Source organism: Hypomesus nipponensis, chromosome 17, assembly GCF_054491055.1.
Source record: "Hypomesus nipponensis isolate SF chromosome 17, ASM5449105v1, whole genome shotgun sequence".
NCBI classification, from domain to species: Eukaryota; Metazoa; Chordata; class Actinopteri; order Osmeriformes; family Osmeridae; genus Hypomesus; species Hypomesus nipponensis.
Window position 1 is genome coordinate 2623727 of NC_140377.1, and position 21274 is coordinate 2645000.

Below are 21274 nucleotides of genomic sequence, written 5' to 3' on the forward strand. Positions count from 1 at the left end.
TTAGAGTGTAACCCTACAGGAGGGTATCTCTCCAGGAGCAGAGTTAGAGTGTAACCCTACAGGAGGGTATCTCTCCAGGAGCAGAGTTAGAGTGTAACCCTACAGGAGGGTATCTCTCCAAGAGCAGGGTTAGAGTGTAACCCTACAGGAGGGTATCTCTCCAGGAGCAGAGTTAGAGTGTAACCCTACAGGAGGGTATCTCTCCAGGAGCAGAGTTAGAGTGTAACCCTACAGGAGGGTATCTCTCCAAGAGCAGGGTTGGAGTGTAACCCTACAGGAGGGTATCTCTCCAGGAGCAGAGTTAGAGTGTAACCCTACAGGAGGGTATCTCTCCAGGAGCAGAGTTAGAGTGTAACCCTACAGGAGGGTATCTCTCCAGGAGCAGAGTTAGAGTGTAACCCTACAGGAGGGTATCTCTCCAGGAGCAGAGTTAGAGTGTAACCCTACAGGAGGGTATCTCTCCAGGAGCAGAGTTAGAGTGTAACCCTACAGGAGGGTATCTCTCCAAGAGCAGGGTTAGAGTGTAACCCTACAGGAGGGTATCTCTCCAGGAGCAGAGTTAGAGTGTAACCCTACAGGAGGGTATCTCTCCAGGAGCAGAGTTAGAGTGTAACCCTACAGGAGGGTATCTCTCCAGGAGCAGAGTTAGAGTGTAACCCTACAGGAGGGTATCTTTCCAGAGAGTCGCAGATGGAGGAGGGGAAGTAGGAGGTGTCAGAGCTGGCTTCCGTAACAGCGCGTCCTCTCCAGGACTCCACTCCAGCTGGAATCAAGGTCACGAGGCTTCTTCTAGATCTAGGACAGCTCTCCTCCTGAGACAAGCTGCACATCCTTCCTGTCACAGTGTCACCCTGTCACACTGTCACCCTGTCACAGCCACCGGCCAGTACATGCAGCACCCATGATATGTGTGTGTGCACATGTATTTTCATTTGTGTGTGTGTGTGCGTTGCCCGTGTATTCCAGAGAGTGCCCAGGTAGGTATGTGTGTGTGTGTTGTGACATCACCAGCCTTCCCAGCTCTCCAGACACCAGGGACAGCGGCCTAGCCGCCTCACGGCCCGGTCGTCGTCGGCAAAGACGGACGCTCTTCTAACGAGCCGCATAACTGTACGCGCGTCTGTGTGTGTGGTATCCCCAGGCTTCGTGCAGTGTTGTCTGTTGTAAAGTTGTTGATTAAAGTGATTCATGGAGGATTGCTTGTGTGACCTGCTGACTACTCATTAGATGGAGAATTTACTGTTTCACTTTAAAGTGTTTACGTGAGTGTGTGTGACTGAGTAATCATGTGTAGGAGTGTGCGTGTGTGTGCGTGTAGTAAGTGTGTGTGTGTGCCCCGACCAGGAGTGTCGTACCAGCGTGTGTGTATACCAGCTCTCCCAGAGTGCAGTCCTCTGGGACTCATCTGCTTGGCAGACACCATTAAACACTTCTGCCTGGCGTGTGTGTGTGTGTGTGTGTGTGCAGGGTTGAGTGGGGAGAAGGGGGGGGGGGTTCTCGAAGCACAGCAATGTACAATCTCTGCAATTCTAGGCAATCGGGAGAAAACACGATCGGGGTTTTTTCAAAGCCTCCAGGTGTGTAGTGTGTGTGGTAGCTCTAGCGTTTTACAAACCTTCAAACATGACATAACGCACATAGAAATTCACGTGTACGCATGCACACACAGACACACATGCCCCCCCCCACACACGCACATGCACACACACAGGCTTCCTTTAGAAGTGAGCACACACCTTTGTTGATGGCTTCCTGCGTCAGGCAGCCCACAGCAGGAACCAGACTCCCTACTAACTCCAAGAAGAACTCTCTCTCTCTCACACACACACACACACACACACACATACAGGCGGTATGATCTCTGGTGGTGACCCCATGACCTCCGGTGATGACACCACCGACAACAACACTGTCAGAGGGCCTTTCAGAGGACATCCTTCGATGAGGACGGAGAAAGGATGAGAGAGAGGGAGAGAGACAGGGAGAGAGACAGAGGGAAAGAGAGAGAGAGAGAGGGAAAGAGACAGAGAGAGAGGGAGATAAAGAGAGAGAGGGAGATAAAGAGAGACAGAAAGAGACAGAGGGAAAGAGAGGGAGAGAGAGAGACTGACAGAAAGACAGTGAGAAAGAGGAAGACAGAGAGAGAGAGAGAGAGAGAGAGAGAGAGAGAGAGAGAGAGAGAGAGAGAGAGAGAGAGAGAGATAGAGAGAGAGAGAGAGAGAGAGAGAGAGAGGGAGGGAGAGAGACAGATGGTGAGGTCAAGCTGATGCTTGGTGTGTGTGGTGTGTGTGGTCATGTGAGGATGCAGTGTGTTAACGTGTCCCTTGCTTCTCCAGCTGAGGCACAGCAACGTCCACAGAGAGGGGGGGATGGCGGCTCCCATCACGGCTGTCTGATTAGTGTAACCACGGTGATTATCATCATTATCCCTCACTCCCCCTGCCCCCCAACCCCCTCCCCCCTCCAGCCAACTGCTGACCCCACCCAGCAGCGAGGAGCAGTCAAGGTGATCTCCCTTCAGTGAGAGCAGAGTGGTGCTGCCCTGACCTCGTTATCAAATGCATCTAATGGGAGCAGCGTCATGTGTCATTACCCGCTCCTCCTCATGGTTCTCTGACGAGCGTCAGGCCACTAGTCCAATCCTTTCACACACACTTATCGCCGCTACATTGGTCTTGCCTGGCACAATTGAGTCAATGAGCTGCTCACTAAACAAAACAAAACCCCGTCAATTTGACACAGCAGATAGTGTCGGCCTCACGCTCACACAATCCCATTGAAGCAAATTTGGATTGCAAAGCCGCCAAGCTTTCGGTCGATACGTGTTTCGCATGTTGACAGTGCACTTGATTTAGCTTCCTTTTTGCAGTATCCCTGAAATGTCCATTTGGGTTTTTACATTAGCTAGATTCGATTGAGCCTGGTGACCTAAATCCAGTGAACCTTGAATGTTAAAGCAGTTCATTAGTAGAGCAGAGACTGGGATTGGGTCCTGGCAGTGGTTAAACTTGAGTTACTGTACGGCTGACCAATCAAAGAGTCAGACACTGCCATGACACTCAACTAACCGCACTAACCTTCGTTTTCTCTTTCTCTCTCTCCCCTCTTTCCTTCCGCTCTGTCTCTTTCTCTCCCTCTCTTTCTCCCTCCTTCTGCCTCCCTCCCTCCCTCCCTCCCTCCCTCCCTCCCTCCCTCCCTCCCTCCCTCCCTCCCTCCCTCCCTCCCTCCCTCCCTCCCTCCCTCCCTCCCTCCCTCCCTCCCTCCCTCCCTCCCTCCCTCCCTCCCTCCCTCTCTCTCTCTCTCCCTGATCCCTCGTTCTTAGGAGAGAACAGTCTCAGACTCTGACAGTCTCAGAGTCTCAGACGCAATTGACTGCTCTCATTTAAGCAGTGGCAAGGTAAGATCGATATGTGCTGTCTGTGATGGCTGTGTGTGTGTGTGTGGGGGGGGAGGGGGGCTTGTGTGAGAGTGTGTGTCTAGCCCTATTAGATGCTTTCATCATCTTTCTCTCACAGTAGGATGGTCAGGTTGTTTACACAGTCCTCACACACCTACACACACATACACACACACAACTACACACACACGCGTTAACACTGCCTCCCCAAGCAGCCAGAACTATGTACTCCCAACATGGCTTCTACATCTCCAGAACGGCCCTGGGGTCTTCATGACTGGTGCCTGAGAATATCAAATGAGCACAGAGCAAACACAAACTCTCACATGCACACCACATCCATTCTCATATACACTTGTAATTGACATGGTAATCAGGGGTGTAGATGAGGTGGCAGATGGGAGTTGTGGTGTGGTCTCCTTCTCCTGAAGTCAAGTCAAGTCAAGCTTCATAACAAAACACAGGACGGAGCTGGAGGGAGCCATCCAGTGTTTCGAACCAGTCAAGGTGTTTCTGAGCCGTGTTTCGACCCACTCAAGGTGTTTCTGAGCCGTGTTTCGACCCACTCAAGGTGTTTCTGAGCCGTGTTTCGACCCAGTCAAGGTGTTTCTGAGCAGTGTTTCGACCCACTCATGGTGTTTCTGAGCCGTGTCTCGACCCACTCAAGGTGTTTCTAAGCTCCGAAGGTGTTTCACCCCTGGGGGTTTCTTTCATTTTGATGCTGAATGGAAAAGGTCATCGGCATGCCGAAAAGAAATCGCTTCAAAAAATAAAAGTCCTTGGGCTGAATTGTGTCCTGTAGAACACCAGGAACAGTCGGGCGTGTGTGTGTGAGTGCATGTGAGAAAGTGTTTGCCATGTGTGTGTGTTTGTGAGTGTGTGTGTGTGTGTGTGATACACGTGGTTTTCTCCCAACGTCTGGAATCTGTCATCCGGAAGCTAAGCCGAGCCAACCTTTCAGTTATGTTTCTATAGTTATGTTGCTATAGTTATGTTGCTATAGTTACAATATGTTTCTATTGTTTGTATGTGTCCTCATCATCTTCATGCTGGCGGCTCTTTGACAGGTTCAATTCCTCGGAATGCGTTACTAATTGACATGGAATGGAAGTCTTAAGTACCTTCTGTACATGGTTATTTACATGTCTTTCAATCTACGCTTTCAACAAAGTGCTCGCTACACTATGCACTAATATTTGTGGTCTGTAAGACTGGTATCAAACAATCAAACTGGATCAAATCGATGACTGTGATGATGGTATGTTGTCTGCCGTTCAGACGTGTAATAGCCCAGCAACCTTGTACCTTGTTGTGTCCCAAACAACCCCCCCTCGGTTGTACCGGCCAGTCCCTTTCCCATCTAAATGCAAATGGCCGTGATCTTGAGGAAAGAAAAACACGCTGCCATTTCCTCATTCAGATATTTGTTTGCTGGCATTTTCTAACCGCTTGGTTTGTAATGTTGTGAGGTATGAATCTCTACCACCTTCAAACAATCTCCATTTACACCTCCCTCTCCTCTATGCATGTAAACAGGGATAGAGATTAAACATGGTCACTTTATGATATAACTGTATCAATTCAGCAGATTGTTTTAATCAATGCGACACACAGATGAGCAGGTGAACCTGTGAACTCTTGATCAGTAGTCAAATGGGGAGGGGGTCAGATAGCTGAGCAGTTAGGGAGTTGGGCTATTATCAGAAGGTTGTTGGTTCAATTCCTGGCTGTGCCAACTGAGATTGTGTCCTTGGGCAAGGCACTTCACCCTACTTGCCTCGGAGGAATGTCCCTGTACTTACTGTAAGTCGCTCTGGATAAGAGCGTCTGCTAAATGACTCAATGTTCCACTACTGTAGACCATACCTATCCCCACATCACCCAGGCTCAGGATTTTAGAAATCCCAACTTGTTCTTCCGGTTTGATAAAAGTGTTTTTTAAATGAATAACATCACTGCTGTTATGTGTTTGTCTGATGCCTTAAGATGGAGTGTGAAAGGGTGAGACAATCTCTGAAGGTGACCCAGCACCAATCATCTTCCTGTGCTTTGAAGAGGCGTACATGCTACCGTGACAGAGTGACTTGAATGGGCTGAATGTGTCAATCAATGTGTCGGACAAAGGAGATCATTATGCAGTTTGATCGATGGAAGGTACCTTTTCAATGTTGCAGAGGTGGTTTGAAAACACATTCACTGAATCAGCTAGCACTGCCTGGTTTTACTAGCCAGCAATCTGGATTCAATCGCCCAACGGATAGTCAGATACACATTAAAACCACTGCAGGATCACACAACACACATGGGATGTGCTTTAATAGGTTATTTTGTTAACAAAAACATTGCACAGGAACAGTCATATGTATAATGAGTTTTAGGATTCCCCACCGTCTGTGTGAAAACCACACAGGCACAAACGCTTCATTCAAACCACATTTAAACTGCTGCAGTCGACAGAAACAAGGAACTCTGAACTACTTATGAACATTTTCATCAAAAAGAGACAACAAGACTTCAATGGCAGCACACATTTTCTCAGAAAAATCTAATAAAGAAAAGCTAACAAGCTAACCAGCTTGGGATCCACTGGAACCGACAGGGAATATTGCACATAGTTATAAAAGGTAAGTTCTGAGGGAAATGACATCATAAATTGTGTGGGGAAATAAGAAGTGAAGGAAAATACAACCAAGGAAATGTGACGAGAAATTTTCTAATTTCACTATTTACCCAGAAGTACTACTGCAAAGGGATTCCAAGTGGAGCTCAATTTCTATTGAAAAGGTTCCCAGGCATTGAAGAGTCATAGGTCACAAGTGATGTATCTGACACTTCCTCGATAGGAAGCAGGAAGAGTGATGGAGAAGCTAGCTTAAAATTCTCGTATGTAGACTAGTAATAGTAATAGCATTCAGTGTCACCTGCGAAAATGACTAAATTCAATAAGTAACAAATTGAAGACTGGTAGATATGGTTACATAAACACAACACGGCATTTATAACAAGATGGTGGATCTATGGACATCTATGGATTCATGGCTGATCTTTAGAAGCATCTGATTCTACAATGAAACCTACACAACAACGTTTGGTGGAAGATGATTCTGGTAACAACTTTCTATCCTCTATCTTGTAGTTCGACTTTAAAATATCTGTACCTTCAAGCTCCTTTTACTTTCCTGGTGGACTGAGAGGCAACGAACAAATAACATACTGAATTCTGTATAAATCCAAAATTTTGGGGAAGAAATACGTTTCCGTACGATATTGTCTGCTTCTTCAGATTGTTACAATAAATGATATTCCGACCACACGTGAAATCCCACCTTTTTGAATGATGTAGATTCCCTATTGGTCCACCTCATGGTTTAGGATACAGATCAAAGCCTTCAACACTGGGATCTTCTGCTGGTTCTGCCCTTTAGGACATCTACGTTTACTGAGGCCCAATCACAGAAAGAAATCACAGGGAATATCTAAATAACTAATTGTGTGTGTATTCCTGTGGTCCGAACCTCAGTATCTCATATGTGGTTACGGCCCTACCAGCGTCTACTGATCACCATGTGCCTCGATGCTTCTGAGCTACACAGCGACAGTTACTACACACAACACACTACAGGTCTGGGGGATGGGACTGACCAAAACTCAAATGTATGGGATTATCACACAATAAGGCATTGCTTTAATGAAAATAATAATAATAATAATAATAATAATAATAATATGAATCTGGACAAAGGATTCACAGTTTTAATCCTTGCTTAGATACGGTTACCATGACAACTTTTTTCGGTTTACACTGAGAAGAGTAAGTCTGCGTGTAACTAAGGTAAACAGACATAACGACAACTGCTAGTTTTTCCGACACTGATGTCGTTAAATCTTCAAGGAGGCTTGACGTTTAGTGATGGTTGCAGTCTTGCAGATATATCTCCGCGGTCAAAAACATGCTACTCTACGTGGCGCTTGTCCGCACAGACACTTTAGAAATGAAAACGTGTGAATAAACTTTAAATAAAGTTGATTCAAATGGGCATTAAGCTGTGGTGTAGTTCATTCACACTGGCCCAGTATGGACCTATAGCCACCTAGCCACACATTCAATGTTCAAGCACAATTGTATACAAAAGTCTAGCAGAACAATACACACATCTTGGCACACACAATTGTAAATTCTTTCTGCGTACATGTATACGTTCGGGAGATCAGAATCGTAAGAATTATGTTATGGGTGAAAAACTAACAAAAATCGTTACCCATAAATTCAGAGGTCCAGCTGTTTAAAATACTGCTAACGAAGCCTATGTACACTCTTGTATGCAGCAAAACCCATCTGGGGTATCTGTAGGGAGCTGACATGATCTGGCCTCTTACCAAATAGAGAAGAATCAAAGAACGAAAGAAAAAAAGAAAAATAAATTATTCATTAATTGTGCTTTTTAACCCACATACCCACTTCCTCATTGAAATGGGAGCATTTTTAAGAGGCACCTCTTTTAAGTGCAGACATATGTTTTTTTCTGTATATAAGTTCTTTAAGAATCTCTAAAGCTATAACAAGGACTGAAAATACAAATAGTAAATATATGTATATATTTATAAACTTGCTCCAGTTCTTTCCCAGTTCCATGCCATCTTTGTTTCTTAAAAAATAGTCCAGACCTACCACCAGCCTTTGACATGATGCCTTCCCAGTGAGTCAACGTGCAAAGCCCTTATGCTCTATGAGAGGAGAGGTACAGATCCTCTCTGATCGTGGTCAGATCTGCTGACCATGACCCAGTCCGAAGGTCACAGAGAGAGTCAGAGATAAACAGAAGAAGGAGCGAACGAGAGAGACTGTGAAATAGAGCAAAGAGAGAAACAGAATGGAGCGAGATAGAGGGAGAGAGTGAGAGAGAAAAGGGGGGGGAGAAAGAAACGAGTGAGAACGGGATTAAGAAGGGGATCGGGATTTCCTGCACCGAAAGCGAAGAGAGGTCTCTAGGTGGTTGTTGCCAAGACAACCCAAAACGAGTTTGGACTTCCTAACTCACCTCCACTAGAGGTGACACCGTGCCGACTGTGGTTTCTGATTGGTTAGTTCTCTGCCACGTAGAGTTTGTCTGCTGACAACGATATGTCCCTGACCCCCGCTGCCTGACCCGCCCCCTCCTCCTCAGCCAACCAATCAGACGGTGACCTCGTTCTTGCTTGCCGTGCGGTATTGGTTGTGCTGATGACTGGAGACGAACTGCAGGTGATCGACGGTGTGAGTCCGGCGGTTGGCGAATTGCTGGCGCTTGTTGTTGCTCTGGTTGACGGTAAGCGTGTTAGAGTAGGCCTCGATGGCACTGGCAGCGCTGGGGTGGGAGTGCATCTTCTGCATCCTGGCGTAGCGATCCATGACGGGCGTGGTGGGCACAAACATGTCTGTGTGGGACAGCGCCCGCGACATGGCCGCCTTCTCGCGGAAGTTGGACCGCCGCAGGGACAGCATCTTGTCCGGCGACAGCAAAGGATCCTGGGATTGCAGGCGGTCGGCGGAGAGCAGCTGCTCCTCCGAGAGCATCCGGGAGCTTCCGTAGTGCGCCATGCCCCCGCCGGGGTAGGACGACAGCCCGTAACCGTGGCGAGGGGCTCGTTCCGGCGACAGGACGTGGTCCTGGGACATGGCCCGCTGGACCTTGGGGCGACGCTGGCGCTGCGGGGGTGCCTGCTGGGGCTCCGAGTTGAGCTTCACCAGGTGGGTGGGCCCCCTGGTGGTCAGATCAGGGAGGGGCAGGTGGTGCTTCCTCATGTAGTACTCATCCATGTTCTTGTCGCCTGAGAGGGGGAGCGGAGAGGGAGGAGGGAGGAGAGGGGGTAAGAAGGGAGGAGCGGAGAGGGAGGAGGGATGAGAGGGGGGGAGTGGAGAGGGAGGAGGGAGGAGAGGGGGTAAGAGGGGAGGAGCGGAGAGGGAGGAGAGGGGGTGAGAGGAGAGGGAAGAGGGAGGAAAGGGGGTAAGAGGGGAGGGGCGGAGAGGGAGGAGAGGGGGTGAGAGGAGAGGGAGGAGGGAGGAAAGGGGGTAAGAGGGGGGGCGGAGAGGGAGGAGAGGGGGTGAGAGGAGAGGGAGGAGGGAGGAAAGGGGGTAAGAGGGGAGGGGCGGAGAGGGAGGAGAGGGGGTGAGAGGAGAGGGAAGAGGGAGGAAAGGGGGTAAGAGGGGAGGGGCGGAGAGGGAGGAGAGGGGGTGAGAGGAGAGGGAGGAGGGAGGAAAGGGGGTAAGAGGGGGGGCGGAGAGGGAGGAGAGGGGGTGAGAGGAGAGGGAAGAGGGAGGAAAGGGGGAAAGAGGGGGGGCGGAGAGGGAGGAGAGGGGGTGAGAGGAGAGGGAGGAGGGAGGAAAGGGGGTAAGAGGGGGGGCGGAGAGGGAGGAGAGGGGGTGAGAGGAGAGGGAAGAGGGAGGAAATGTGGAGGCAAAGGACAAAAGAAAATAACGTGAGGGACATTACCAGAGGCTGATAGCTGACTCACACAAGGAGAGGAGAAAGAGGGAGAGGAGAGCAGAGAAGAGAGAAGAGGAGGGTGTGATGGGTAGTGCTGTGATGTGGACTCTTAACTTGCTGGCCCCAGGCTCAACAGGTCATCACAGTTCTCAGTGTCACTGTGTGCCAGTCCAGCTTCCTCCACAGACTGGGAGGCAGTTCACTGCTGTTATATGAATAATAGACAAGCTTAAGGGTGTCTGTGTGTGTGCTTGGGTGAGAGTGGGTGTCTATGAGCGTGTGGTGTTTCTGTGCTGGGGTATGTTAGGTGTGTGTGATTGGCTGAGTGTGTATGCATATATGTGTGTGTGTGTGTGTTTGTGTGTTTGTGTAGGCCGAGGGGTGGTTCTTTGTATGCCATCAGCCTCCTAATGTTCAACTAATTCTATTCCACCTGCTGAATAGAACCTGCAGGCTAGGCCATTCTAACAGATGTCATCTCCTCTCTTCTCTTCTCCTCTCTCCTCCTCTGTCTTCTCTCATCCTCTCTTCTTTAGCCCCAGAGGGGGGGAATTAAGAAAAGAAAAGGAGACAGAGAAAGTGTGTGTGTGTGTTTGTGTGTGTTCTCATTCCTTATAGGGTGGTTAAGTACAAGTAAGACAAGGAGGCTGCGCCCTGCCTCAGTGGAATAGCAGCAGAGAATGCCCTTCATGTCTGTCTCCCAGTCACTGCTGAAGGACAAGGAGGACACACACACGCACGCACACTAGCCCCAAGCACAGTGTGTATTCAGAATCAGACATTAACCATACTAATTTGATTTAGTCTCTCCATTCCTCCAGATGGTTTCATTATAGAAGCTGCTAATTATATAACAGGTTGGTTAGTTCCAGATCGTCACCATCCAAGGGCAGGAGTGTTGCAGAAGTGGTTCGGCGAGAACATGAGTCCTACAGTAAGGAGCCCTGTCTAAGAACTGAGACTTGTGGCTCCACAGATTACAGTGGTATCTAGGCTTTGGCTCGGGGAGTTAATTGATGTCCCCCCTCATGGGATACAGAGTGTCCGATCCCACCCAGTTGGGGCAGAGATCTTTGAAGACGTTGCGACATCAGGTACAGACACTAACATTGGAGATTGTTTTTGCCTTACCAGGAAACAGAAGAGAGGGAGCGAGGAGAGACAGAGAGAGAGTCAGACAGAGACAGACAGAGAGAGAGACAGAGAGAGAGAGAGAGAGAGAGAGAGAGAGAGAGAGAGAGAGAGAGAGAGAGAGAGAGAGAGAGAGAGAGAGAGAGAGAGAGAGATAGACAGACAGACAGACAGACAGACAGAGAGAGAAAGAGAGAGAGAGAGAGAGAGAGAGAGAGAGAGAGAGAGAGAGAGAGAGAGAGAGAGAGAGAGAGAGAGAGAGAGAGAGAGAGAGAGAGAGAGAGAGAGAGAGAGAGAGAGAGAGAGAGAGAGAGAGAGAGAGAGAGAGAGAGAGAGAGAGAGAGAGAGAGAGAGAGAGAGAGAGAGAGAGAGAGAGAGAGAGAGAGAGAGAGAAAGAGCCAGAGGTAAGAAGACAGAGAGACCTGGATCTTTTCCCAGTCTCTTTGTACTCCAGCTCTCCCCTCCTGTGTGTGTGATCTCCCTGTAAGTTTAGCAGGCCAGTCTGCCGTGATGACAGAGCACAGCAGTCAGCGGTGCAGGCACCTTCTCTCTGCTACCTGGGCTCATACATGATTGCTAAGAACAGGATGCTGTACAGAGGGTGACGAAACACCAGCATGCACTCAGATCAGAGCCTGGCTCTGCTGTAGGAGGGCCTCAGGAGAGCCTTGGGTTGTGATGGTCTTGCGTCATGTTTCTGTTGAGCCGTGTTGGTGAAGAGAGAAGTAAGATGCTGAGAGACAGACAGACAGACAGACAGACAGACAGATGGAGAGACAGGCTGACAGATGGAGAGACAGGCTGACAGACAGACATTCTGCAAGACTTCCTGCATAGTCATATGTGTTCATGTTCCTGGAATGCTGTAACCATAGGAGACAGCTGGATTCGGTTTCAAGCCAATTTTCAGTTTCCAAGGACGACTTCCCAGATGGGTATGTGTCACAAACCATCTGGGGACATCTGGTCAGGCATGCAGTACTGCTGATCAACACAACAACCAGGAAGCATTACCATGGAATGACATGTGCAGCCAATCAGAGGGGAGTGGAGGGGCACATGCTGCTGTCACAGAGGAAGGAGAGGATATGGCAAAAGTTAGAGAGAGACAGAGAGAGAGAGAGAGAAAGAGGGAAAGAGAGAGGAGAGAGAAGAAGAAAGAGAGGGAAATGAGGGAGAGAGAGACAGATAGGGCTAGGCCTGTTTGAGGGTGGCAGCATGTCAGCAGTCCCATCAGGTAGTAATGACACAGGCAGTAATATGGCTAAGCTAAGTTAAGCTAGGCTAGGCTAGGTCAGGCCAGGCTACCCATGAAGCCTCCTACAGATATTCAACATGCCTGGGTGTGGAGGAGAATGAGTGTAGGATGAGGGGGAGATTTTGATGGAGAGAGGACAAAGAGCGGAGGATGAGAAGAGGAGGGTTAGATGGAGAGAGGGCTGATTTGCAGATGGTTGCTGGCAGGACATGCATCATTAGGGAACATTAGCCACAAGATATTAGCCTCAGAAGGAACCTAATGGACAGAAAATTAGACGACTGCCAACATGAAAGAGAGGACAATCCATCCATCCATCCATCCATCTCTCCATCTCTCCATGTAGTGTAAGTACGGCATCCGTGTGGTCGTCATGGAAATCTCCCGGACAGATGCATGGGTCGTCATGCTGGGAGAGAGTGTGGCATTCCTGTGGTGCAGCGAGCAGGAGGTCAGCATCTCCACATCTCAAGGTGCAGCGGTCAAACCTCCCTCTTGCCATCCGAGGGAGGGTCTGTCTCCAGGCAGGGGCGGGATGAGGGGGCCAGGGGGGGAGGGGGGGTGGGGGGGTGAGGTACGGGCAGGGGCTCAGGCCAGGCAGAGGAAGTTGGGGGGTTGGGGGGGGGGGGGTTGCGTGGGGGTTGCGGGCGAGGGGGCGGGAGTAATGATGAAAGATCACACCTACTCAGTCTGTGGAGCGAGGAGGAGTATTTACTTAGGTCAGGCTTGGAGGCCGGCTCGTAGGACAGAGGCAGGTGGCTGAGGTTCTGGATGGAGCGAGCGAAGGACAGGTCGTAGGGCACCGTCTGGGACGTCAGGATGTTGTTCATCCTCTGAGGCTTCTCTGCAAGGGGGGGGGGGAGGGGAGAGACGCGTTAGTCACAATCAGGGAGGAAGGAGGACGATGGGGACACATGGGGGGGAGGGAGGGAGGAGAGGGAGGAGGAGGGGGAGGGATGGGGGGAGGAGGAGGGGGCTTGGTGGTGGCGAGAGGGCGGGAGATGGGGGGAGGGGGCAGGGCTCGCAACTAACTATTTTCCTCACTGTCCCAGTACTGTCACGAAGTGCAGGATTTGTGTATGTGTGTGTGTGTCTGTGAGGATTGGTGGGGTGGGTTGGGATGTGAAGGTGGGGAGGGGTTGTGAGGCCAGAGGTAGTAGTTGTGTGTGTGTGTTTGTGTGTGTGTGTGTGTGGTAAAGGGAAGAGGGTGCATGTGGAGGGGATTTGTCTGTAGGGAGGGAAGATCAGGCGTCATGATTGAGGAAATGGAGAGCACAGTGTGTGTGTGGGGGGGGGTTCTCTGGCTGCAGATTCTGTCAGCTAGTCAGACACGAGGCAGCCAGGCAGGAGTGTAAGCAGGGCTGGGAGGGCTTGGGGGCCCTGGTGGAGGGTTATTACTAACAGGACCAGGACACAAAACACCAAGCAGGGGGTACAGAAAAGATGGAAGGCAGGCGGGAGAGAAGAGGACGGAGAGAAGGATTGAGATAGGGAGAGAAAGAGAGAGAGAGAGAGGTGTTAGGGAAGAGGTAAGAGGGGGAAGGAGGGAGGTAAGGAGGAGAGAGAGAGAGAGAGAGAGAGAGAGAGAGAGAGAGAGAGAGAGAGAGAGAGAGAGAGAGAGAGAGAGAGAGAGAGAGAGAGAGAGAGAGAGAGAGAGAGAGAGAGAGAGAGAGAGAGAGAGAAGGTGAGGTAGGGAGGATGGTGATAAGTTCGGGAAGCAGTTTAAGTGTGTGTGTCTAAAAGATTGACTTACACAAAGGTCAGAAACGGAAATATGAATAAATCTCTAATTAGATTCTCCATATGCAAACAGTAGTGAGTGCTTAGCCTGGAGCTTACATAAAGAGAAAGACGAGAGGGAGAGAGAAACAGATAGTGGGAGAGACAAGGAGAGAGACAGACGAGAGATTGATGTAATAGAGAAAGGGAGAGAGAGAGACAGGGAGAGGTGAGTGCAAAAAGCAATAATGAGGGAAAGAGAAAAAGAAAGAGAAGAGAGGGAAGACAGAGAGAAGAGAGAGAGAGCGCAAAGAGAGTCGAGAGAAGAGAGGTGAGAAATGGATGGAAGAGAAAAATAGATCAAAAACCCTAAGTGGTGCATCTGCTTTGACCCTTGATCCTGACGACCATCAGGACAGAAGGCTCCTGTCATAGGACACACACCACAGTGTGCGTGTGTACGTGCACGCACAAGTGTGTGTGTGTGTGTGTGTGTGTGAGAGAGACAGAGAGAGAGAGAGAGCGAGAGAGAGAGAGAGAGAGAGAGAGAGAGAGAGAGAGAGGGGGGGGGGGGCATACACATGTACAGCAGGTGTATATGTGTATTACTTACCATAGTGCATGGTTCTGTGGGCTAAGTGACAAATCCAAGCGAGAGAGAAAAATATCAATGACAAACATAGTTTATCGATCAGTAACACCAACACCCACCTTGACCCCTGACCTTGGAAAGACGATATTTTACTGATGATGTCGACATGATTTCCCCCTGTACTTTCTGTTTTGTTTTTCACTTTGGCTAAAAGCATCTGCTCAAGGAATTGATTGTAAACGTCATGTCATGTGTTGACCTCACCACAGGCCATGGTTTTAGCTTATGGGATTTAGCTTCGATGATAGAGTTCAGTATTAGGATCATGATGTTTGAACACAATAAGTTTAAAAGAAAAGTTTAGATTATACTCTACATGGCTGGCTGTATGGGCCTGGCTTAAGCACCACCATGAACAAGAATCAGATGAATATATTTTGACTATGTGTAAAATATCCATGAATACAACTGATTTAAATAATTCAAGCGTACACCAAACGGTTCTAATTCAATTTTGTATATTACTAACTATTTGGTTTCAAAATTAAATTATTCAAATCAGTGACATGGAAATATGACAAAATCTTTGATCAAACCGTGTAATTCTGAAATGCATTGCCATGAAAACGGTTGGAGATTGAAACTCTGTGGATCGTCTTTGTTGGACTGGCTTCTCAGCCTGAATGAGACTCTGGGAGAATAACTGACTTTTAGCTTTTGGTTGTTTATGGGTCTATCACAGGTTTCAATACCATCACAGAACCACAGATCACAGAACCACAGATCACAGAACCACTGCTGCAGATCAGTTAGGTTCTAGATCTGTAGCCGTGCCGGAGAGACGTCTGAACTCTCTTTCTTTCTTTCTTTCTTTCTTTCTTTCTTTCTTTCTTTCTTTCTTTCTTTCTTTCTTTCTTTCTTTCTTTCTTTCTTTCTTTCTTTCTTTCTTTCTTTCTCTCTCTCTCTCTCTCTCTCTCTCTCTCTCTCTCTCTCTCTCTCTCTCTCTCTCGCTTTCTCTCTCTCACTTCTATTAGGAAGTGTAGCAACCTAGGAATTCCATCCCCTAACAAATCATAAATGTCTTTTTCCAATGAAATGACATTCAGGAGGCGATTTCATTAATAGGAGTTTTTTCTACAACCCAAATGAACAGCATGTTTCTTTATTTTTCTTCCGATCTAGTTCCATTTGCAATCTAAGATTTAATTTCTCCCTTGAGACAACAGTTTGGTCCTGTTGCTTGAATGAATACAAAGTCTGAATGTTCCTCTGGATCGTCTTAGATGGAAACACACTTCACATGCCACACACACGCACACATGCGCGCACACACACACACACACACACACACACACACACACACACACACACACACACACAGTTGGTAGAGGTTTCAGAATTACTTCTCATTCATCTGTAACTGCTTATTTAAAACTTGTGAAGTAAAACATTCAGATTCAAATTTGGATTGGCATGTCCTGTCTTTGTGAAGTGTTTGGTATAGAAAAGAGACGTTCTCATAAACAACAACTGGGCTGCTGGGTAAACGTAGTATTAGGGACACAGCCACCACACACATCAACAACACCACACAACACTCTTCCACGTCTATCAAGTACGGTGAGCCGTGAAGGTCAAATGACAGACATCTGAGCGTAACAGCACGGTAAAATCACCTCCACACACAACAAATGGATGAGGATAGATATAGCTTAGTGGTTAGAGTCGATCAAGAGGTTGCAAAATAAAGTCCCCGCTCTGTACGTTGTTTTGAATAAAACTTATGAATACAGTGCATCACAACAACAAATGTTTCAACGAAGTGCACACAACTGTTTCTGAACCACTGGCTATTATTTACATTTAGCAGACGCTCTTATCCAGAGCAACTTACAGTAAGTACAGGGACATTCCCCCTGAGGCAAGTAGGGTGAAGTGCCTTGCCCAAGGACACAACAGCATTTGGCACAGCAGGGAATTGATCCGGCAACCTTCTGATTACTAGCCCGACTCCCTCACCGCTCAGCCATCTGACTCCCAACAGCCATACGTACGCACGCACAGCCATACTTACAGAGGGATCTGAGGTCAGGTTTGACATGCAGCCTTGCAGAGGATGGGAGCTCTTACCTATTTTGGGCGTGAGGGCGGTGAGATCCAGGTGGCTGTGTTGGTAGTCATGCTGGTGGTTGCCTGGTTGGGGAGGAAAGAGGATAGGTCACCACAACAGATCAAAGCTTCATTTATGCCCACAAACTACCAACCTAAGCCCTCAGAGAATCTTTATCTGGTCATGTCTTGCTAGTTGCTGTAGAGATGCACAATAGATCATCCTCAAAATGCAAATGACAATGTATTATTTATCTTATTAGAAGGCTGAACAAACTGAACTAGCTCCCAGTCAAAATCCATTCTGTCTTGGTGTTTGTGAGACAGATTTTCTGTCGGTCATAGTGGCTTGTCAAACAGAAATGTTTTCAGGAAGTAAACGCGTAAACACGCACATAGGCACATGCACACAAGCACACATTCACATACCCATCACTTCATAGAAGAAGAAAAAGGGCTTAAAATACACCCCCCCCCCCCCCCCAAAAAAAGAAGAAATTGTTGACTCTTGAAGGTGATTTATTTCACAGTCATCAGCTCAATGATGTGTCAGCCTTCTAGTTCCACTCAGTTTTACCAGCGTGCTAAAAGATGCTCCTTTGAGACCTACAATGGACTGTGGAAAATAACTGAAAACCGCCCAATTAAACTGTCATAAAAGACAGATACAGCAGAACTACGTGCCCCAGGATCCTCAGCAGTAAAATAAATCCCAGAATCCTTAGCAATCCAAAAACTATCTGCCAATCACATCACTGGAGCAAGGGGCTGTTAGCCAGAGAGACGTGGTGTCAAATTGGCAGTTAGGGAGGAAGGCAGAGAAACAGGTCGTTGGAAAGAGAGAGAGAGAAGAGGCAGAGATAAAGGCAGAGAGACAGAACGAGAGAAAGACGGAGTAAGAAAAAGAGGGAAAGACAGGGAGAGAGGATGGAGGGAATCCCACTGTGACCCAGATCCATGTTAAACACTTTGCTCCCCTCAGCCAGACTGAGACTTGACACACAGATGGGAGGAGAGGAGAAGGGAAGGAGAGAGGGGAGGAGGCGGATGAGTGGATGAGAAAGAGAGGTAAGGAGAAAAGGTGAGTGAGAGGAGGGAGAGAGGTAAGGAGAGCAGGTGAGTGAGAGGAGGAGGGGGAGAGGTAAGGAGAGCAGGTGAGTGAGAGGAGGAGGGGAGAGGTAAGGAGAGCAGGTGAGTGAGAGGAGGAGGGGAGAGGTAAGGAGAGCAGGTGAGTGAGAGGAGGAGGGGGAGAGGTAAGGAGAGCAGGTGAGTGAGAGGAGGAGGGGGAGAGGTAAGGAGAGCAGGTGAGTGAGAGGAGGAGGGGGAGAGGTAAGGAGAGCAGGTGAGTGAGAGGAGGAGGGGGAGAGGTAAGGAGAGCAGGTGAGTGAGAGGAGGAGGGGGAGAGGTAAGGAGAGCAGGTGAGTGAGAGGAGGAGGGGGAGAGGTAAGGAGAGCAGGTGAGTGAGAGGAGGAGGGGGAGAGGTAAGGAGAGCAGGTGAGTGAGAGGAGGAGGGGGAGAGGTAAGGAGAGCAGGTGAGTGAGAGGAGGAGGGGGAGAGGTAAGGAGAGCAGGTGAGTGAGAGGAGGAGGGGGAGAGGTAAGGAGAGCAGGTGAGGGAGAGGAGGAGGGGGATGGAGTGACCTCTGGCACTGATGAGAGCTTCACACAGTGCTGCCATTAGCTTGGCTGGTGGACTGTGAAGGGCCATGAGGCCACAGTAGGAATGAACCCCTATCCTTTTCTCCCCTCCCCTCCACTCCTCTCTTCTGTTCTTCTCCTCTCCTTCCCTCTCTTCTTGTCCTCTCCTAGCCTTCAGTCCTCTCCTCTCCTTACCTTCCTCTCCTCACGTCCTCTCCTCCCAGCCTCATTTTCTGTACAATAATCTATAGCACTTTAATAGCGAGTGACAAAACAGGACAATGGAGTGAGTGAGAGATAGAGAGAGAGAGAGAGAGAGAGAGAGAGAGAGAGAGAGAGAGAGAGAGAGAGAGAGAGAGAGAGAGAGAGAGAGACAGACAGACAGACAGACAGACAGACAGACAGACAGACAGACAGACAGAGAGAGAGAGAGAGAGAGAGAGAGAGAGAGAGAGAGAGAGAGAGAGACAGACAGACAGACAGACAGACAGACAGACAGACAGAGAGAGAGAGAGAGAGAGAGAGAGAGAGAGAGAGAGAGAGAGAGAGAGAGAGAGAGAGAGAGAGAGAGAGAGAGAGAGAGAGAGACAGACAGACAGACAGACAGACAGACAGACAGACAGACAGACTGATAGATAGAAGAGCTTAAAGTAATGCTACTCTATAAATGTATCTGTCCTACACTGGCTAATCTTCTGGGGGTCGAACCATTTTTCAACCAGCTCATCTGCCAATGCCATCCAGTTCTGACACCAAATATACTGCTGTTCTACCCGGCAACAGCACATCACTGAATGAAAGCGTGTCCCAGATTGGAGAGAGACTGGTTGTCGATGTAATGTATCAGAGAATATGGTGCATTCATTACATTACATTTAGAACATTTCATGTTCAAAACAGATACAACAGAGGTTTCGATACAACATTTTAATAAACATGAAGTTAGTACAAGTCTTTAGACACCAGTGGCATGTTCCAGCCTACCAAATCCTGCTGGTGTCGAAGAGACGTCGCTCACAGAGAGAGAAGCTGGTCTTCAGGACCTCCTCAACGAGTTGCTAACAAGGATAAGCACAGATTTATCTGATGTCTTCATCAAGATATCAGAAGTAACATCATACAAAGCTGCCTTTATCCCTGCCCTGGCATGTGGGTGTCTGGTCTGGAGGGGTGACTCCCGGTTGAGGAGGGTTGGGGGAGGGGGGAGGGGGGAGGGGGGAGGGGGGAGGGGGGAGGGGGGAGGGGGGAGGGGGGAGGGGAGAGGGGGGAGGGGGGAGGGGGGAGGGGGGAGGGGGAAAGACGGAATCCTGGACTCGAACATTTGACAGCTGCTACTTGAGTGATTCATAAAAAGCCTTTTAGCTGACGGGAAACATTTTTATCGAAGGCAAAATAAAACTATGTGATATGTTGGCCAACATAAAAAATAAAATAAATAACGTGACATCTTTTAACGCTTGTCTGATGTATCTAAGAAAAGTAAACACTTTCTATTTAATGTAACATTCAACACAGAGTAGATGAAAATGAATGACTCATAAAGCATTGATTCAACCACAATAAATAAAGAGATCATTTAATCTTTGGCCTTCTGATCACTGTGTAAGTTTTGACCAAATTAACACATGGGCAAAACTCAGTGGTAGAGCATTTCTCTGAGCAGACCAAGAGATTCCTGGTTCAAATCCAACTTTGTAAGTCATTTTTGATCAAATAAATTATACATTATTATTAAACCTTTCAAAGTAAATACATTTTTATTAAACCGTGCAGTTATCTGGTATCTGTGACCAGTGTCTTCTAACCTTTAGAGAATCCTATAGGTCGTATTTAACCATGCTAATGAAATAACTCAACTCCGAACTCATCCTCTTTAAAACGCTCAAACCATCGCTGGATAAATATGTATAGGCCTAGCATATATTATAAATATGTATTTTAAAAAAATCGCATTTACTGTAGAGAAGATAATTACAATTAAACATCCAGCCAGCTAATCTCACAGAAAATTCCTTGAACACAATACTCTGCGACACTAATAAGATTAAAAAACGCTTTGTTCTAATGTGTTTCGGTATGAATGAGATGCAATCAGACAGGCCTACTGATATCTGATTAGGTAGGGTCTATGATATCAATTAAAACAGCCAATTTTCTGAAGTTCTCATGAATGATCACTCCTTGTTTTGTCTGATCTGCGTGGGAAAGTGCGGGAGAACGTTAATATGGAAGAATGATAAAGCAGAGTAACCAAGTAGAAATGTTAGGCTTTGTAAATACGCCGCAAACTGGAAAATTACCGCTGAGATCCGTTAATGACTTTGCAATTAACGTCCGTGTTGCTCCGTCGCTCGCTGACATTTGGTCTCGAGTGCGCGGAATCTTAAATGTTTGCGAAGTCACGTATATAATCCGACTTCCGTCTATCTCTGCGTCGTCTCTGCTCAGTCTCCTAAACCCCTGTCACACAGACACAAGGGCTAGTCTTAGCCGGGGGTCTTTTCGTTGACCTCATGACCTCCTTTGTCCTATATACTCCTGTATCTGTAAAGATGCTGGCAGGGAAGGCTATCACAATGTGTCTCTGTGTGAGTATGTGTGCGTGCGTGAAATGTATCTGATGTGTGTGTGTGTAAGAAACAAAGAGGCTTCTCCTTTCAAGGCGGGTGATAAGGTGGAGAGGGTTGGTTTGGTGCTACCAGTCACAACTCCCCAAGGAGGAGGGGGAGAGGGAGGGAAGGGGAGGGGGAGAGGGAGGGAAGGGGAGGGGGAGAGGGAGGGAAGGGGAGGGGGAGGAGGGGACTAAAAAGAGGAGAAGGAGAAGAGTGTGGTTGGTGTGGGGCGGGGGAGGTGAAACTCTGATCTCAGCCTATTGATTGTGGATCATGTGCAGCTAGCAGCGCCTGAACCTCTCTGCCGTCTAGTCCAGGATGAGCCCTCTTCTCTGGGGTGGGCATGCTGCCGTGGC

General features: G+C 48.2%; 1 protein-coding gene across 3 annotated transcripts in view; it reads right to left on the reverse strand.

The window, feature by feature from the left end:
• Positions 1-8570: 8570 nt before the first annotated feature.
• The window catches only part of shisa6a (shisa family member 6a), a 45091-nt gene continuing 32387 nt past the window's right edge, over positions 8571-21274 (reverse strand). Inside the window, exons 5-8 of one of the 3 annotated variants that reach the window (XM_084678490.1) lie at positions 16692-16754; positions 14583-14603; positions 12966-13094; positions 8571-9205 (exon numbers count right to left, since the gene is read on the reverse strand). In XM_084678490.1, the coding sequence (XP_084534616.1) occupies positions 8571-9205; positions 12966-13094; positions 14583-14603; positions 16692-16754 (848 nt within the window). Of the gene's footprint in view, positions 9206-12935; positions 13095-14582; positions 14604-16691; positions 16755-21274 lie in introns of all 3 variants that reach the window. The other 2 variants (XM_084678491.1, XM_084678489.1) reach the window with 2 other exon arrangements.